General features: G+C 41.7%; 1 protein-coding gene across 1 annotated transcript in view; it reads left to right on the top strand.

Moving 5' to 3' along the window:
* Myo16 (myosin XVI) overlaps window positions 1-20,688 on the top strand; it is a 269,234-nt gene that overhangs the window by 9,009 nt on the left and 239,537 nt on the right. The window contains exons 2-3 of the mRNA XM_042697004.1: window positions 10,967-11,037; window positions 19,600-19,743. Coding sequence (XP_042552938.1) covers window positions 10,967-11,037; window positions 19,600-19,743 — 215 coding nt within the window. The remainder of the gene's footprint in view (window positions 1-10,966; window positions 11,038-19,599; window positions 19,744-20,688) is intronic.

The raw sequence follows: 20,688 nt of genomic DNA on the forward strand, positions 1-20,688 counted from the left end.
GACAAATCATCTATCTTCTAGCCTTTTAATTAAGTGCCATTTCTTATCACTGAGTGAATTCACATACACAGAGTTTATGAAATGTGAATGATGCGGTCACAATAGGAGCGAAGAAATTAAAGCCAGAAAGCTCACACAATACCTACTTGGATTACAAAAATATCACCACAACCAGAGATTTCAGTTGCTTCATTTGCTGGGAACCTAGTAGTTATGGAGACAGCGAGACTTCAGTGAGAACTGACACTTCAACCACTTAATGTGATGCACTTTGTGTGTACCCAAGTATTTCCATCAACTATTTGTGAGGACTAGCTCTGTCATGTTTCAGAAAAACTTAGATTTGGAATTTTTTTTCTAATGTTGTTTAAAACCCTCATTGCTCATCTTAGAAAGTCCAGTGCTTGCCACCAGATCTTCTCAAACACTTCCAATGAAGGTCAACCTCAATGACAGACAGAGGGGCTGTTCAGTTAGATGCACTTGTACCAACACTGGTGGATATAGAAGCAGTATTGATTAGTTATTCTGCAATCTAACTTTATTTTTGGTTTTCTGTTCTTTTGCACAATGGCTATGATAAATGAATTCCTGTGAATTCCTTTTTTCCATATATTTTTATTATCTTTAAGTAATGTGCAGTGATGTTTCTATTCAACCTGAGTGCATTTATGACCAGGGAGCATTTCCGGACTGATCTGTGCAGAGCAGCTGTGATTGCACTTGAGTGCCGGGATTCTCTTGTACCTGGCACTCTGCTGTGATGTCCCTTCTATCCACAAAGCATGTACACATGTTTCTTCTTAGTCCACCTTTCTCATTGTCAGAAAACTGTCTTTTACCAACAAGACGAAGATTCCGGTCACTGTCTCTCAGTTCCAAGACGTCTACAAATTAATCTCATTCCATTTTTCCCGATCTCTAAGTTCACTTTGACACAGGCTTTCTGCTCTGGTTTCTCCTGTTTCTCTTTAAATACATCTGTCATTGTCTCCACAGCTTTCAGCATCAAACAGGCTCCACTCCAAATGCTTTCTCCTCCTCCTTCGCCTTTGTCGCGCCCCTCTCACAAATAAAGCTTCTGGAACCAAGAATCTCTTCTCGATCCTTCTTCTGATTTTCCTGTTGGTGGTCGATAAAAGTGCCCCGGAGCGACTCGACATTGCCATGTTTTCCTTGATTCATGTGCTTGTTCTCAGGAATTGCCTTGACAGCTTTATTAGGCCTCTGATGCGCTATGGCAAATATTTTTATAGTTAGTGTGCATAGCATGTGCTTGTCACACTCCGGCGACAGTGGGTGGGAGCCCGGCCAGGCGTGGCCAGCCCTCTCTCTGCTGGGGAGGCCGAGAAGAGGTTGCAGCCCCTGCTGGTGCTGTGTTCTGACACTCGGGGGGCAGCTCAGCAGAAATGGAGATTAAACTTTCTTCCTTAGGATTGAAAAAGAGAATTTTAAACTGTTCTAAAATATTTTAAAAGTTTTGAAAATATGAGGAAATTAGTGAAGATCTCCTTCCAATCTAAAATGTATAGAACCAGTTGGTAAATCCTTATCAACAAATATTATGTTCTCTTTTCTACATAATTCTTTGTTCATATATTCTTTAACGTTTATTCTGTACAATCACACTAATTTTCTAATTAAACTGCTTGAGTGGATTGTTCCAATCATCAAGATTACTGATTGTAATCAGTAAAATGGAGAAGTTCATATCATCACAAGTGCTAGATGCCTCTACCTGTCTGTCTGTCTGTCTGTCTCTCTGAAACACACACACACACACACACACACACACACACACACACACACTCTTCTCTGGTTGGACCTGTGGGTATAGCATCGTTTCCTTCCTCCCTCCCTGCTCCCCTGTGTTTCTATCTGATGTTCAATCACTTGGCTCACCTGTCTAGCATTCCTCTGTCCCTTTATCTCTTTGCTTCTCTGGCATTTCTGTCCCTTAATGCTGTAATTCTGTAGGGAGGCTGTTTTCTTTTAACATACTGTTTAATCCCTTAATCTCTTGGCCAGCTGCCTATCTTAACAGTCAGCTGTAGTCTACACCATAGCTACCAATGTATTGAGCTTCAAATTTGGTAAGTCTTTTTGAGCTAATAAAAATAACATCTTTTATCTTTCTTAGTTTAGGGCTTACCCACATTTTATCACCTGGACAGAAACCCTGGATACATTTTTAATATAAATTCTTTTTCCATAAGCCTGGTTAAGTGATTATAATCTAGGGATATTTTTGATGAATTGACAATATAAGATTCTAGTCTAGAAAAATGTGAAACTTCTCAAAAGCTCAGGATCCAAAAGCTACAAGCATTTGAAGCAATGATGTAGTGGAAGTGGAGACATTTTTAAAATTTCAAGTAATCATTATGATACTGTGATGGTTGGGATGACAAATAATTTATAACCTAAGAACATGACTCCGTATTTATCAGGGGATCGCATCAGACTGGATAAGGCTTTTCTGGGGGAAATCAGTTTGTAGCAACATCTGCTGGCTTGATATTAGGGAGAGGGAGAATGATTCTGTCAGATTTTCTTAGTGATCTTCCCCAAATGCTCTTTCCTTCACTGAGGACTTTGGTGAATCTCCCTGGGTGATGTGTGACCAGTGGTCACTGAATGACCACCAAATCAATGGCACCAAGGCCTTAAATTAGATCGATCTGCTTTAAAAGATAATGAAAACCAATATTTAACTGGTTCCAGAAGCAAAAGTACTTCCAGATAAAATGGGACAAGTTGTCAGTCACTGGTGGCTCACACCTGTATTCCTAGCTACTTAGGAGGCTGAGATCTGAGGATCGCAGTTCAAAGCAATCCTGGGCATGAAAGTCCGTGAGACTCTTCTCTCCAATTAACCACCAGAAAACCAGAAGTGGTGCTGTGGCTCAAGCGGTAGAGTGCTAGCCCTGAGCTAAAGAGTGCAGGGACAGTGCCCAAGCCCAGAGTTCAAGCCCCACAACTGACAAACAAAAAACAGGACAAGCTTTGTCTTTTGATTTATTTTCTTGTGCATATTACTTGACAATTTTACCTCTGTTAGTTTATGGGTTGCAGAAGACATCACACTGTGTTCAAAAAGAAATGCATTGGATTTTTCTATACATCACAAGTAATACCTTGACAAAGGCAGAGCCAGCCTTTAATATGTATGGACAAGAGTGGTCTTTCATGTAACTTGAATAGGATAGATGCTTATGTAACTAAAGTAAGCAAGCAGGTTCTTCAGTTCTACTTTGATCATTCCTCAGAGCAAGGATCATTGCATTATTGATCTGCTGGCGTTTTGCCTACTGTATTTTAAATAATGGGAGGAAGCATTGAAAACTACTGTAATCTGAGTTGTGCAGAAAAGGTCAGTGTATATGTATATTTAAATGTGAGAGGAATGAAGAGGAGACAAAGATTCATACTGGAAATAATTTTCCTGACCATAAAAACAATTGGAGACTTCAATTTTTGTCTCCGGTTTATTTTTAAATTAAGGTTTGCTTTTATTTCAGTCCTACAGTATGCAGAAGATAGTTATCCAGTCCTTTCTGTGACTTTCAAAGTCTCTGTCATTTCCAGCCAAATCTTTTTGAGTGTGAAGCAAGGTGACATTCTCCATCCTCTCAAATTGTTAGTGACATCTTTGATGACCAGAAATGGCCTAGAGAGCGAGCTGATCCATTAAGACTGTCACAGGTCTGAACTTTGAGGAGATGGTGTTGAACAGAGCACAGGGAGCCAGTAAGACGTCAGACAGGATGCTGCCCCTTTCATGTTGATTTCCAGGGTCTCCGGGTTGAGCAAAGACATCGCTTTCATTTCATCCCAAGCTTGGCACATTGAACCTTTGCCTCTGACTCTTTCAGCCTTCGCTTGACATTTAATACTGAATATTTTTTATTAGTCTTAATTTTTGAAGGTAAACAGGGTACATTTATTTGAAGGTAAAAGGAAAGCTATGAAAGAAAGTAGGAAACATGAGCCGACTCCCCAAGTGGAGTGGGGATCTCCTTGTCACCCCAGGAGACAAGTCCCACTCTTAAAACTTTATTAGCACAAGTTAATTATGGAAAGCATGGAATTTCATTCAGATGTTATTGCGTGTACACATAATGCGCTTTGATCCTATTCACATGCTTCATTAGTCTTTCTTGACCTCCTTTCTCCTCTTTCTAAACTGTCTTATAGATTTTCCAAGTGGGTTTTATATGGTCTTTTCAAATTGCATACAATGTGAGTGGATCTATTATCCCCACCTGCTCTTCTTGTCCTCCCGCCTGACTTATTTTTTTTTGTCAGTTGTAGGAGTGAGTCTTGAACTCAGGGCCTGGGCACTGTCCCTGAGCTTTTTTGCTCAAGGCTTGTGTTCTACCACTTTGAGCCCACACCAGCATTTCTGGGTTTTGAGTGGTTAATTGGAGATAAAGAGTCTCACAGGAACATTTTTCAAAATAAGATCCTCAGATCTCAGCCTTCTGAGTAGCTAGGATTATAGGCATGAGCCTGTAATCTGGCCCACCTGAATTTTTAAACTAAGAATGTCATGATGCAAAAATAAATGAACGATGTACTGACTCTAATTCAGACTTCTCAGTTTTCTCTTTAGTACCTGTACTTGAGAGAATGTTATTCTTCATTGTATGCCTTATATTTCCTTGATTTTTTTTTCATGAAATGAAAGTACGTACCCTCAGCACCTCTGAGAGTGAATGAGGTATTTGCTATTCATCCACAGAAACTGGTTGGTTCAGATGGTATTGGGGTTTTTTTGGGGGGGAGGGTCTGGTAGTGGGGCCTGAACTCTGGGCCTGGGCGCTGTCCCTCAGCTCTTCAGCTCAAGGCTAGCACTCTACCACTTGCGCCACAGCGCCACTCTCGGCTTTTTTTTCTTTTTGCTTATGTGGTGCTGAGGAATTGAACCCAGGGCCTCATGCATGCAAGGCAAGTGCTCTACCACTGAGCCACCTTCCCAGTCCAGTATTGAGTTTTAAGAAGTGATGATGTACAAACTGAGAAGGAGTCCACACATTCAGCATACAAGTTCAGCATTTATAAGTACTGGTGTCTCTGCCTCTGTTGGGTAGCTTTACTGTGCTAAGACCAGACAGTGCTCATGGGTGCATAGATTTTGCTGTACCTCCTTTGGCCATGAGAATCCTATGTAGAATGGGGAGATATTTGTTTTCTGGTGCATGTTGACATTGGAGGTGTCAGTTTCCTAAGAGCGTTCTCCATGGTCCATGTCTTTCTACATGAATGTTTCTGGGAGCAACAGTTAGAAATGTGTAATGGAACATGTGTATGAGGATAAGAAGAAAACTGTGCATATAATGAGATGCGAACAGACAAGCAGTGATTGAAAGAGGAACATAGGAAATAACAAGATCTAATTTCAATGCAATAGCCCATGGCTTGCTTGACTCTCTGTTGAAGCCTGTAGGAGTCCATATCCACCGTACTAGTTGTTTATTTAACAACGTTACCTGGTGAAGTTTGTTCAGTAAAATTACCCTCTTAGATAAAGGGCAATCCTTTAGACTTTACTGTGGATTTTTAAAGAATATAGAATAAGGGAGAAAAACAAGGGAGGAAGTAACAATGTTCGAAAAGAAATGTATCACTACCTTACGGATGTAACTGTAACCCCTCTGTACATCACCTTGACAATAAAATTAAATTAAAAAAAAGAAAATGGCAACTCTGTGTGTGTGTGTGAGAGAGAGAGAGACAGAGAGAGAGAAGAAGAAGAAGAAGAAGAAGAAGAAGGAGAAGGAGAAGGAGAAGGGGAAGGAGAAGAAGAAGAGGAGGAGGAGGAGGAGGAGGAGGAGCTACATTCACATTCTTTTATTATCTTTTTTTTTTTTTTTTCTGTCAGTCATGGGGCTTGAACTCTGTGCCTGGGCACTGTCCCTCGGCTCTTCAGCTCAAGGTGAGTGCTCTACCACTTGAGTCACAGTGCCACTTCCAGTTTTCTGAGTGGTTTATTGGAGATAAGAGTCTCACGGACTTTCCTGCCCAGGCTGGCTTTGAACCATGATCCTCAGATCTCAGCCTCCTGAGTAGCTAGGATTACAGGTGTGAGCCACTGGCACCCAGCTTTTATTTCATTTTTATCATTTGCTTTCTTATACTGGGCACTTCCCAGGTACTAGGAAGCCCTCTTGCTCATGAAGCCCTGTACCATGTAAGCAGGGCAAGACCAATCTGTGTGGCTCTCTGACTGTGGCAATCCAAGACAACGACCTTTCAAAGGCCAACACCTCTAAGGGAGTTGGAGCTAAGCCAAGTCTTGGTTATCTCTTCCATTCAGGCTTTACAACTCTCCCAGTGAACATAGATGAGCAATTGTGGTGTTCTTCTAAAATGCAATGCAGCTAGTAGATGCTATCTTCATTTGAGACTTGATTAGAAATGAGGACATTTTCTCTCTCTAAGCTCTGAGTGACTAGGGAAGACCATAGCTTAGGCATTAAGGAAGTTCTCGTGACCCCAGCTTTTCCAGCTCCTGAGCCTTCTCAGCCCAAGTGCCTACCTGTGTCTGAAAGCATTCAGAGTGACTACTCCATCCATTATCTGATGTTATTCCTCAGGAAACTCCGTGGGGACTGTTTAAAGGAGCTCTTGTCAAGCCGCACACCAGTGAGCAAAGTCAAGGCCTTCGTTAGCCAAGCTCTGAGGATCACTATTCAAGAGCAACAGACACCGGCTGACACCATCCATACCCCGCTTCTTCATACCTTCCATACCATGTAGGAGCAGTACCCAGCCACGGTGCAACCAGGCACTTTGGGCATTGCTGGCCCACACCTGTTTCTCAGCTGTATTCATGATGTCTTCTTTAACCACCACACTCTTCTGGGTGTGGGGGGATTATTCCGAAACTCCAGATGAACTGCCAGAGCCAGGAGGTTTTTGTTACAGATTCATAAACCAACTCAGGCTTCAGAAAGGACATACAATTTAAAACAGAATCCCACAGAATCAAGGTGAAAAATTTCACAGTGTGGCTGGATATAAAGTATAGGAACAAGGGAAATCTGCTACTTGATAGGCCCTGTACCCTCGAGTGAGCATTTTAACTCTATTCTCTCTTTTCCTGCTTTCTACCTCTGTAGAGTGATCTCTCGCAGGTATCTTTGTGTCAGTGAGTATTCAGAGAGTAATAATAGGAGCTGTGCAGGGGGGGTCTTCACAGAACAGGTAAGCGTCGATGTCTATTGTAGTTATTACAGGAAGTGATAGGTGAGAATCGACACTGGAGTTTTGTCTCCAGAAATGTTGCCCCAAGTATTCATTTTGTGATTGTATCTTATTCCTGAGGCCTGACAAAGTTTGCAATTGTGTGGATCTTTCCCAAACCCTACAAAACACAGGATAAGTAAACATCTGCTCTGATTAATTAAAACCTGACCAAGTAAACACATCACAGAACCAACTGAGATAAAAGGAAAGGGTGAATTAGAATCTATAAAGGCACTCTTCAGATAAAGTCTGAAAGCCACATTTCAAAGGCACAAAGGAATCAGAGACTAGTGTAACCAAAGCTTCTTTCTAAAGCTGCTTCATCACTGGCTCTCACCTTTGTAAGATACTTTCTTCCTCATCTAACGCCTCCATGACCCCTAATATAACTAAGTGGTAATTACTCAGAGCCTATATATAGTTCTTTATCTTTGTCTATACTGCTGCAGCATTGCCACAGTTTCACAAATGAGGGGTAGAGAGTCAGAGAATACAATAACAGCCTCTGTCATTATTGAAATGTATTCTTTTCTATCTCCAGTGAATTGTTAGCAGACATACTCTCCTCTGCCTTACATTTAAAACATTATATATGGGAGAGACCATATAGAGACTATATACCATAAAGTAAATGCACAAGGTAATATGTGTGTGTGTCTGTGTGTAGATTCATAATTCAAGTAGAACTCAGTTGTTTTCACAAATATGTATGTGATTGTTGCCCATTTTTGTATTTACTAACAAAGTATGTAAATGGAATACAGTCTGATCCCTTCTATATGTCAAATAGTTTATTTGTAAATTCTTTTGAATCTCAGGTGCTTTCTATCACTTGGCCACAGAGCATTTTTAATATATGGAATAGCATTTGGCAGTGGATCATATGTACAAAAAAGAAAGACTAAAACATGTGTTTAGATTGCATATATTCCAGCTTTAATATTCCCACAGCAAGCACTGAAGATGCAGGGGGTTAAATATATACCATTATAAAGCCGTCACTTTGAGTCTGTTCTGGAATATCTAAGGAGTTGTTGGAGGAGGACTTGTTTTAGTAAGCAGGCCATTCCCAATTCCCACAAAATTCTCTGAGAGAGAGAGAGAGAGAGAGAGAGCAATAGAGAGAGAGAGAATACACTAGAGATTCTGTAGCATGGGTTAGTATGACATTAGACTTTAAAGTGATCTTTTTATCTAATAAAACATTGGCATTTTAAGATTTAGCAAAAAGCAGTCATCATTATCATCATTCAAACTAATGTGAAGTGATTCATTTCTATTCTCCAAGGGTAATAAATATTCTTTGGAACTTTTCTGTCATCTTTAAAATGTGTGAGAGATACCACCATTGAGACTGCAAAGAAAGGACACAGGAAGTATCCTGAACACCGGCGGTGTGAAATGTGGAATCCGCTGGACTGTTTTTAGTAATTCTGGGGATTTAAAACCAAGGTTGGCAGTGATCTGAGGAGCACTGAGCCATCAGAGAAGGTCAAATCCCAGCAAGAGAATTGAGCTTCCTGGTCACACCCCTCCTCATGCATCTCCCCCTTCACAGCCCAGAGAATCAGCAGCCATACAAACATGGTAGTCCTGATAGCATCAGCAATCCCAGAGGCATGGTAGGAGAGAACAGCTGTGGAGCTGCCCCCCAGGGAATTGCCATGTTTTATCTGTCTGGAAGTTCCCTGGAAACTCCGACCCACACACCTTGGATTTGTTTGACCTGATTTAGAATAAGTTCACTGCAAATGTTTTCTCTGGGGGCATTTACAAAAAGAAACAAGGGTCCAGAAGTGCATGTTCAGCATTGCATCTGCCTCAAGCTGTGATCCTGGCTGTGATCCACAAGATGCGGCCGAGTCATATCACGGATGAGAAGATGGTAGACAGGAGTCCCATGGGCCCTATGTGAAGGGCTGAAGAACCCTTGAAGTACAGAAGGCTGGCTGTGTGTGTGCGTGCTCATAAAAGCACTCCGAAAACTCTGACCTCTTGCCTGGGTCTAACCTGTGTTTGTATAATCAGAATGAATGTATTCACAGTGAGGAAATATGAATCACAAACTAACTACCACTGCACTAAAGGACTGCCCAGAGCTAACGTAGAAATAACTTGGGGAGAAACAGTTCTCATTTGAGAAAATAAGTTCAGTCATAAGCAGACCACTATGACAACTGACTGAGCAGGATTTCAATGGGCCGTACATTCTAAAGTATGCAGATCTTCAAGTTTCAGTGCAAGAAAATAATGACACAAACAAATGTAATTACAAGCAGTAATAAAACAAGGTCTTGGAGGGGCACTGAATCTGATCTCTGAGTTTTCCTGCTGTCAAAATTCTCTACCAGAATAGTCATCTTTTACAATTGATGAAAATTGGGCACTTGCACTATATATATATATATATATATATATATATATATATATATATATATATCCAAAATCCTTAGTTATAAACACCTATCTTAAAAGAATCTGTAATGAAAAACCTATCCACTCATTTGAAAGAGGGAAAAAATGAGTAAACAAAAATGAGTGGAAATAAGAGGAATATAGAGGAAAGCAAGACCAAAATGAATGAAATCAAAAGGTGGCTCTCAAAATAATTAACATTAATGTTGTTTCTAAAAATAATAAGCAAAACTAGTACAACTTCAATTACTAAACTGAGGAATGAAGGATGACACAAGCAAATTAACAGAAGAAAAGTAAATGAAAACATAGTATTCAAAGTAGATAATCACATGGAAAGCACGTATTTCTTGGACCTAAAAACTGGACCACAATTTAGAACTTTTGATTTTCTTTGTTTCACTTTAACTTTTTCTTCGTTGTTAAATGGAATATCTGTGAACATAAGACCCAGCGTTGTCATGAAACTATGGCTATTATGTGTCTTGATAAGTTCACTTTTAACATTCAAACCTAGGTCTTCTGTCAGCTCTGAGCATATTCTGGTCATTGGTATGTATTCTCATCAAGGTGATATACATAGCTTTGTACAGAAATTCTTTGTATGCTAAGAGCTAGTAGCTCACACCTAGATCCTCGCTGCTCAGGCGGATGAGTTCTGAGACTCGTGGTGCAAAACCAGCCCAACACAAAAGTACTCGAGACTCTTGTCTCTAATTTACCAGCAAAAAGCTGGAAGTGGAGGTTTGTCTTCATTGGTACAGGTGCTAGCTTGAGCAAGAAAACCTCAGGGACCCCGAGTTCATGTTCCACTAGTGGTGCACATGTGCAAACACACACACACACACACATACACACACACTTTCTGAGGATGATAGAAAAATTGTCAAGAACCTAAGGCTCCAGGGGAAATACAGATTGCGAAATGTAATTTTTTTGTTTGTTTCTACACCAGTAGTTACTAACGAGTTGAAAGGCAGAAATTCAATGACCATTTAATGATGTTCTCAGGAGATGGTTCATTTTCTTTTTTCTGTGTGTGTGTGTGTGTGTGTGTGTGTGTGTGTGTGTATGTATGTATGAATGTGTGTTCTAAAGAGGATGCATTGAATCAGTGTCCCTTACAAGGTAAGAAACAGGTGGAACATGAAAACACTGCTCTGTAAAGACATGAGGAAGATCGGATGGCAGCTCTCACCCCTTTCCTGTGTATGTGTTAGGGGTTAATGAAAAGCTGTCACTTGGGGGTCAGGACATGAAAGAGTCTGGCCTCAACCCCATGTTCTCTCTTGTTTTGCAGTGCTCCGGCTGCTGAAGGAAGGTGCAGATCCACATGCTGTGGGCTTCTCAGGAGGGTCCCTCCTCCACCTGGTAAGAACCCTGGCCAGGGCACCACCATTACCAGTGGGCAGGACACCCACCAGACAGAGAGCCCGCTAAGGCCTCCATGCCCACTTGCAGCATTTGATCTGACAGATGAGGATCAGAAGCATTACCTGTTTCTAATTAGCAGGCTTAGAGCATGAACTGCAATGATTAATTCTGCACTGAAGTTTGTAAATAGCCTTCAAGAATTATAATTAGCATATCTGCCCTAAAGAAAATGCTTTTACAGTTAAAGAGTTTTAGAGACACAGGTAGAATATTATTGTGTCAATCGCCCCGAGGCAAACAGTCATCCTTTTTTTGACTTGTCCAAGTTGTCCTTCTTTCTTGAATAAAACTTTATTTTGCTATGGGTCTGGCTTATGTAAATGTGAATTAAGTGAAGAAATCATTAAGTAAACAAATAAATGAGAGCATAGATAAATATCATACATTAGGTTAATGGGAATATTTTTGGTTGAAAAATGAAGGAAAAGGGTATTTCCAAGAAAGTATTATTCTGTGTATAGTGTGTTTGTGTATGTATAGTGTGTGTGTGTGTGTGTGTGTGTAAGAGAGAAACAGAGACAGAGAGAGATACTGAAAAAGAGAGATGGAGAGTAAAGGAGGAGAGATAGGCAGGAGGGGCAAAAGGGTGTTCTGTCACATACAGAATGCATCTGACTTTTAAGAACCATGTACATCTCTGCCTTGTGAATCAGAAAATTATCAGCTGCTTTTTTTCCTCTTTGAGATAAAGTCAAGAGCCATTAGCTGCCGTACAGAGGTTTCTCACGGTCCCTTTCCTGAACACCCATCATCCACTTGACCTTCCTGGTCTCAGTACCTGTTGCACAATGCTCAGGAACTCCCTTTGTCCCTGGCTCAAAGTCTTCCTCTTCTCCATCTTGCCTGGGACTGTGTGGAAAGCACCACCGCTCTGCCCACTCTAGCCATCTCACTCTTCCTGAAGGCTTTGGCCTAGAGTCCTGCTCCATGTCTTTTGCTGTTTGCTCCATGTAAACTCATTCTTCTAGATATTTCCCTGGTCCAGGCAACCCCTTGCTGCAGATCTGCTCCAATATTACCCCCGGCAGCCCTCCAGGCTTGCCCCAGCACAGAGCCCTCAAGGCCAGGCCACGTGTGTCTGCTCGCAGGCATGTCATTTCCCCTCCTTTATCGTAGATGTGGGTACACATCAGGCCTGTCATCTCCTAACTTCTGTGTCTGCAGCGCCCAGGAGAGGGCCTGGTGTGGACCAATGCACGGAAAAACACGGGAGAGATAATTAATTGATGAGTGTTACCATTAATTGATGAATATGACCATTTCACCTATGGGCATCTAACACCATAGTAAAAATTAGGCCTAAAGCAGGCATGAGCACGCATTCCATGCTCCTGCTGAGTGCAGTGCTCGGAGGGGCAGAAGCTCCCAGTGGTCACAGCAGATTGGAGAGGGTGTGCAGGTGTTGGGGAGCCGGGGAGCCCAGGGGGCATTCAGGGTGGGTGGAGAATGCACATTATTACCCTTTGTATCCAGGTAGGAGAAGACAGGCTCCTCACCTCTCCGCTGCTCCTGTCACCGCGGCTTATGGCTAATGGTTATCTGTCTCTGAACCGCTGCCAGCCTGACTGCCTCACACACTTTCATATTCTCAGTAGCTGCTGCATACTAAACAGTCCTCATCAAGGGAGGAACAGGTGCTGGCTGGGAGACCCCTCAGGGCACGGGATCTGTGGTTAGTGAGCAGGGAGCTGGTTGAGACCCAGCTGATGGAGGTTAAAGACTCTAGAAGGGGTAGAGTCAGAGGAAAGCGGCTGTAAAGGACCTCAGGGATGGGCGGCAGGGAATGACTGTATGGGAATGACTGTATTTCCTCCGGATCCGAGGTGGGTGTGTGGTGTTTTCACACTGTTCTGCTGCTGGGGGCAGAGGTTTGACGCTAAGGCAGGAGCCTGGCAGGAGCCTGGCCAGGAGGAGGAGAAGGTGGCAGCTGAGGATGCGCTGGAGCTCCACCCTCTTTTGCCAGAATTACTCGGTAAATACAAACAAACGAAAAATTGCAGGTTGCCAGAGAGGCAAAATTGCAGGGTTTCCGAATGCCTGGGGTGTGGAAAAGGCCACTTAGCCATCAACGCTGTCAAGTGGGAGAAGCTTTGTGGGGCACCCCACCTTGAGGGCCCCCCCCCACATGGTAGAGCCTGGTGTTCCTCATACTGAAGCCCTAATTACACCATCTTTCTAAGGCTGTCTGTGGGAGGCAGTGTGTGTGGAGGGCTGGGAGACCTTGCGTGGAGGCCGGGAGCACAGTTATACAGTTGTGTTTAACTCCGTGCGTATTCATGGAACATCATATTTGAAGTACAGATTTCTGTGAGGTATTTCTCTTATAAGTGCGGGGGTAGGAGGGGAGGGGAACCTTCTATGTGGGGAATTAAAGTTTCCACAAGCCTTAAGGTTGGTTGTCTTGTCTGCTTTTTAACATGTATTTCTTTTTGTTTTTGTGTTTTGGTCAGTCGCAGGGCTTGAACTCAGGGCCTCAGTACTGTTCCCGAGCCTTTTCACTCAAGGCTAGTGCTCTACCACTTTGAGTCATAGCACCACTTCCATTGGGGATAAGAATTTCTTGAAGGGCTGGGAAGGTGGCTCAGTGGTAGAGCGATTGCCTTGCATGCCTGAGGCCCTGGGTTCGATTCCTCAGCACCACATAAGCAAAAAGAAAAAAGCCAAAAGTGGCGCTGTGGCTCAAGTGGTAGAGCGCTATCCTTGAGCTGAAGAGCTGAGGGACAGCACCCAGGCCCAGAGTTCAGGCCCCACAACCAGACCCCCCCCCAAAAAAAAGAATTTCTTGGACTTTCCTGCCCGGGCTGGCTTTGAACCTTGATACTCAGCCTTCTGAGTAGCTAGGATTACAACTACAGGCACCTGGAAAGATTTTAGTTTTTAATTATTCAGACTGAGAAAGACCAATGAGCTTTTAATTTCTACTGTTTCCTTGTACATATTGCTGGAGTATTGTAAATAATATGTGTATGTTATATTCAATAGAAAAGGTGATTGCTTTTATCTGTAATGTACATTTTGAGAGGTGTAGTAACAGTTCTCACAAAAACTGGTGTTTCTGTGAGGGATGCTCCTTGGACTAACCTGAAGCTGTCTGTGAGGTCCAGGCATTGCAGGAGGCTGATTAAGCAGAGGTGGTTCCATGACTTAGTATCACAACAACTACATTGTATTCTTTTGTTGTGTTTGCTTTGTTTTGTTTTTAATATATTTTTCTTATAAAAATACTGTACAGAGTGGTAATAGTTACATCAGTAAGGTAATAAGCACATTTCCTATGGAGCATTGTTACCCCTCCTTTGTTTTTCCCCTACCATCCCTTCCCACCACCCCAACTCCACCACCCCCCTCACAAACTTGTAAAGTTTGTTTTCAACATAGTATCTTGTACATCTCATTGTTACAATTGGTCAACCTATATCCTTATTTCAGTAATTTGTTGTTTCCCTTCCCCTCCCCAAATTAGAAAAATGTATATGCAAGATGCAGGGCACTGGAATCAAATACAGTAAAAACAGGGGTTATACCATGGGGGAAGAATATACAAAAGAAACAAAAACTAACATAATACATTATAAGTACATTAAAACAACAGCCACAAAGATAAAACCTCTTGTGTCCCTATCTTGGGGTTCATTTTGCTTACCATCATCTTATATGGTCATATGTACTTAGCTTTTGATCTTTTTTTTCCATTCTTTTTTTTTCCATTTTTTTATTGTGAAAATACCATACTCTTCTTTGCTTCTCTCAGGAAAAGGAAAAATCAACAAGGGTAAATTCTTGGAAGGAACTGAAACTGAAACATACATGCCACAAAGTCCTGATTCCAAAACATAGTACCCTGAACAAATAAGAACTAAGCAAATAATGATGAAAAGAAACGACTATAATTCCACCCGCATCACTCCTGGTCCTCAGCCTCTTCACGTGTCTATCCTTTGGGTATCTTGCTGGCACATCCAATGGTTCCTGGAGCTGCTCAGCTCCATGACTTGCCTTCCACCTGGCATGAAAGCTCCAGACTGGGCAGTGACTCCTGCTTCATGACACGGTGCCCTGGCTCTGCGCAGCCCTGGGCATGTGGTAGATCCTCTGAGGGGATGGAAATGTGCTTAATGCTGGTCCTGTCCAACCATTGAATGAATGCTTCCTGATTCCTTAAGACTAGCGACTGAGTTCCGTATTTTTGGGTAGATCTATATCCATGTAAATTATTCTTCAGCAAAGTTATTTTTTGTCAGTTACATTAAACTTACTTTTTAAAAATTAATACATGAGAATATAAAACTCATGCATATTAATGGGGGGATCACATGGTGGTGCAGTATACAGTATGGATAGTTTAAATGAGTGTAAACACACCTGTCTTCTACAACAGTCATCATTTTTAACGTGTGTCAGTTGTACAAAGGGTTTTTGCTGTGATTTCATATCTATACGTATCACATGTGCTTTGTGTAATTGCACTTGTTTCTATTATTCTTTCTGTCATTTCTTAATGGTGAAAGCCTTCAGAATCCTTTCTTCTAGTATTTTTGGTTCCCATAGTTGGTTTTCAAATTCTTCACTATAGATACCCTCCACCCTGAGCTTTAAAATGCTATTTTGTCAGTTGTTCCTCAGATGCTATCACAAAGTGCTGGAGGCTAGATTTGTACAAACCTTGCAGTTTGGGAAGTTGGAAGTCCAAAAATGCTCCCCCCACATCCCTCATCCAGCTAACCTCTGCTGATGTCCTGGCAGTATTCGACAGAGGAGAGATCACACCACCAATCAGGACTGGAAGCCAGAGAGGAGGAAGGACTGACTCCTCTGTAACAGTTCACTCTTACAGGAGCTAGCTGGGGTTCTACACACTCCCTGAATCTCCTTGAGATCATGCTGCCACTTGTCAGACCACCTCCCTCTGAAGGTTCTCCGGCATCAACACCCATGGCAGGAATGGGCTCTTCATCCCATGTTGTCTGTATCTGCACAATGGGATACTCTAGTCATAGAGCAACAGGAGTGGAATAACACAGAATGGAGCCAGCCTCGCCTATGGTGAGCAGAGGGGCGGATGAAGGAAGAGTCACATCCAGAGGGCCCAGGTTTTGAGGCTCTCTTGGAGGGTACATTCGCCCTGCGTTGCTGGCCCTCCTGATGGATGGAGCTCAGATTGGAGGGAAGGCTGTCTCTGGGGTCCCCAAGTCTTCTGTAATGCAGAAGGGGAGCCTGGGCTAGAGCAGAGGGGTACAGAACAACAGGGGAACCTTAGAAACAAAACCAGGAAGACGAAAGACCTCTCAGTGATTCTAGAAGACTCAACACATCCACAGACATTCAGGCATTTCCAGGAGACATGGTGTTCCCCAGGATTATTAGCCTCTCTGGACATTTCCAGATGAGCAGAGTTTATTCTGTGTTCCAGGGGTTCAGAGGAGGAAAAGAGCAAACCGAGCATCTGAGGTAAACTGGGCAGCAAGAGGATTGAAGAGCTTGGAGCTGAGGACCAGCTCCTGGGGAAACAGCCCTGCACGGTGCTGGGGTAAGAGGCATTCCAGGCTGGGTTCTTGGGTGTGTGTGTGGCTCAGTCACAGAGCTTGTGCTAGCAGGGTATGAAGTTGGTTTATCGTTCTGTTGTCACTGCCTTGAAGTCCTTACTCAGTCTGGGGGAAGAGGCACTCTGTTTCCCATTGTGTTCTGAGGATTGTGAGGTAGAGCATGCTCGGCATGTGGAGAGGTCAAGGAAGAGATGGAGCTGAGGCCACCGCTCCTGCTGCAGACAGAGATGCCTGGTGTGTCCTTGAGCGCGTGGGCTCATCCTCCCCCTGCTGTCATAAAACAGAACTCGAAATTGGTGAAAGCGTGAAAATCAGCCTGGATTAGGAGGAGATTTGGTGTATCAAAGAAACCGCTTCTCAGCGAGCATTAGCATTCCTGTATAACAATACCATTGTAAGATGATCATCACTGGGATGTTCACCCATCCTAATCTTTTCAGACAAGTGTGATTAGAAGGTATTTATCACTGCCAAATTATTATTCATGATCCTCTGCAAGGTGAATCTCCAAGTTATCTCACTGGCAAAGGACTGATCTCAGAATGCTTTGTTGGTGACAGACACTATACCTGCACCTGAGGTGTTTGGGTTGTAGATGTGGAATAGTGGAGTGCAGGTTGGGGACGCCTTGACAAACACTGGGCAGGGAGGTTGCATTGCTACTGAGTGTGCATGAGAGATATCCAAGAGATGAACAGAGTGGGAAAGGAATTGCATGTGTATCCAGGTAGCACAGTGTACATACAATTTGCCGAAACTTCATCATTTGGTCCTTACCTTCTTTCCCATAGTTTGCTAAACAAACTCCTTTCCGCACTGAATTGTTTCACGTCATTTTCCAAAGTTGTCCATCGACATGGTTCCATTCCATCCTCAACTAAGTTTTCTTGGTTCATTTGACTTCATATCAAGAACACATTATACTGATATTATTACTTGATAGTCTAGAATCTAGGCAATTTTATTCTAACAACTTTTCATGAAAAAAAATTTTCAGGCTATCCTATGCATTTGCTTATGAATTTTAGATTCAACTTTTCAATTTCCGCAGAAACACCTGAGACAACTTTTGTTGCATTTGACTTGCAGATTATCTTGGAATGAATTGGTGACAATATTTTGCCTCTTTCTAGAGAATGCAATCTATGTTATCATTTTTTAATTTAAAAGTTATCACACCGATGTTTTTCTATTATTACTGTTCAGGCTTTAGGTATTCTTCTCAGATATTTTTAAATACCCCTAGATATTTAAAAAATTAGATGCTACTCCATATTTAAAAATATTTTCCAAACATTTGCTAGTAGGGTGTAGAACACCTTTGATTTTGGCCCATTGGCTCTATTTTTAAAACTTTGCTCTATTTCATGGTTAGTTTCAATCACTTTTTATATATTTTATTACATTTTCTGTGTAGATGATTGTGTTGTAGATAAATGAGGCAGTTTTAGTTCTTTCTTCTCAAAGTAGATAACTTCTATGTTTGTTCCATTCATTATTGCATTGGTTAGGATGTTCAACAAAATTATAAAGAGCAGTGACACAAATGAGCATTTCACATGCCTGCCTCCTCCTTAACTTCAGGACCAAGTATACAGAATTTCATGAGGAAAATTCTTAGGTTTTATTTCCTTATCCAATCTAGCAATTCTTTTTATAAAAATTGTGTCATTTAGAATGTTGACATTTATTTTCATAATTATTTGTGTGCTTGGGTTGAAATCTAATTGGTCTGATTAGTAAATGGTAATCAGAGAACATTTAGCAAAACCAAGAATTCTTTGAAGGATACAGGAGACAGTAAACCAAATTTAGACATAAAATATTTATCTGGGGGCTGGAATGTGGCTTAATAGTAGAGTGCTTGCCTACCATGCCTGAAGCCCTGGGTTTGATTCCTCGGTACCACATAAACAGAAAGAGCTGGAAGTGGCTCTGTGGCTCAAGTGGTAGAGTGCTAATATTGAGCCAAAGAAGTTTAGGGACAGTGCCCAGGCCCTGCATTCAAGCCCAGGACTGGCAAAAAAAAATATTTATCTGGGTTGGGAATAAGTTCCTGGATAATTTGACTTAGCGGGTTATAGAGTATCCATAAAATGTGAAATCATGAACACATTAGAGACATTTTAGTTTCACCAGTTAACATCATGATGGGCTTCAGGATGACTAGACCATCGTACACAACCCATGTAAGATTACATGTGTGGAAGCTAATGTAAGAATGGTTAAAAGACAAAGTTCAAAATATTTGCAGGTCTTGTCCATCTTGGATACAATAAAATTCCAAAACTGTTGTGTTTTTTCCACTAACTGTCAACACAAACTAGAAAAATAAATCACAGTTCCAAAATCTGCATTTCAGAAAAATAGTTATTACAAGGTAGGCACTGGTGACTCAGATCTGTAATCCTAGCTACTCAGGAGTCTGAGAGCTGAGGATTGCAATTGAGAGCCAACCCAGGCAGGAATGTCCTTGATACCCTTATCTCTAATTAACTACCAAGAAAAAGAAAATTGGGAAGTGGAGTTGTGATCAAGTGGTAAAGCACTAGCTAGCCTTGAACAAAAAACTTAAGAGACAGCACCCAGGCCCTGAGTTTAAGCCCAGAACTAGAACAATTTAAAAAAATTATTATGTTTCTAGTTTTTCTAATGCTTCAATATTTTTTTCTAATAATCTTAGCTTTAACTGGAAAGAACTTGGTCAGTGACATGATAACTTTAAATTTCTTCCTTCCTATTGTTTTTCTTATTACTGTTCATTGTCCAAACTTCTCCAGTCAGAATGACCTCAGCTCCATTTCTTTAGCTTGGCTGAGGAGTGAGTAAGTTCTTTCCCAGTTTGGCTTCGCCTCTTTTCTTCTACAGCTGAGCACTGGAGTTTCTGTCTATGAAAACCGGGGATAGATCACGTCACAGACGGGTTACATTTCATGCTTCTTCTCCCTTCTTTCAGTGTGCTCGTTATGACAATGCCTTCATCGCAGAGATCCTGATTGAGAAGGGGGTCGATGTCAACCACCAGGATGAAGACTTTTGGACGCCGATGCACATTGCCTGTGCATGTGATAACCCAGACATTGTGCTGCTGCTTCTATTGGTGAGTAAATCCAGGCAGTTTATCTACCATTGGATGACTTGATTATACTATAAGAAGCAGTATATTAAGTGAAGTAAGCCAGGCCCAAAGAAACATAGGTCCCATGGTTTCCCTTATTTGCAATATCTAGTATATGTATGAGTCAAGCGGAAAAGGTCAGATAATGTGATGTCAGAAAAATGAACCCTTAGATATGTATTTTAAGGTTTTTTTCTTTCATGCATGTGTTTCTAACACATTTATAAGATTATCTCTTTGTTGCTTTGTATGTCCCTCCCCCACAGTATAACCCCTGCTTTCACTATATTTGATGTCAGTATAACTTGTGGAGGAGATGGGGAATAACCAGTTGTTTTGTGGACCTGTTGCAACAATGAGAAGTACAAGTTGTCATGTCCAAAATGAGCTTTACAACGTCGGTGCAGGGGGGGCTAAGGGGGGAAGGGGGGGAAGGAGAAGGATTGGGATTGGGGGGGAGGGGGGAGGTTGGGAAGGGAGGTGAAGGATAAACAAAGGAGGAGGCTACAATGCTTGGTAAGAAATGTATGCATTATCCTGCCCATGTAATTGTAACCCCTCTGTACAGTATGTTCACAAATAAAATAAAATTAAATTAAAAAAAAAAAGAAGCAGTATATTTAACTCATAACATTCCACACTATATAATGCTGCATTTGAGGAAAACATATGTCTAGGTCATCATTTATATACTTAGAACACCACGCCATTACTAAAGTTTTAGGTCTCAAAAATTCTGGAATAAATGGAATGGGTGCTGTCTCAAGCTTTATTCTTTTTTGCCTTTTCTTGGGAATTATATCTTGAGATAAGTCAGTATTAAATGAAATAGCTGGATAATTTTATTGTTTACTGTACTGCCTCAAATTTTGCTTAATTGGTGTGCGAATGTCAGGAGATGTGGCTTTCATTGAATCTTATTTCCTT

Source organism: Dipodomys spectabilis, unplaced genomic scaffold (genome assembly GCF_019054845.1).
Source record: "Dipodomys spectabilis isolate Male_0828 unplaced genomic scaffold, ASM1905484v1 ptg000215l, whole genome shotgun sequence".
Lineage (NCBI taxonomy): Eukaryota > Metazoa > Chordata > Mammalia > Rodentia > Heteromyidae > Dipodomys > Dipodomys spectabilis.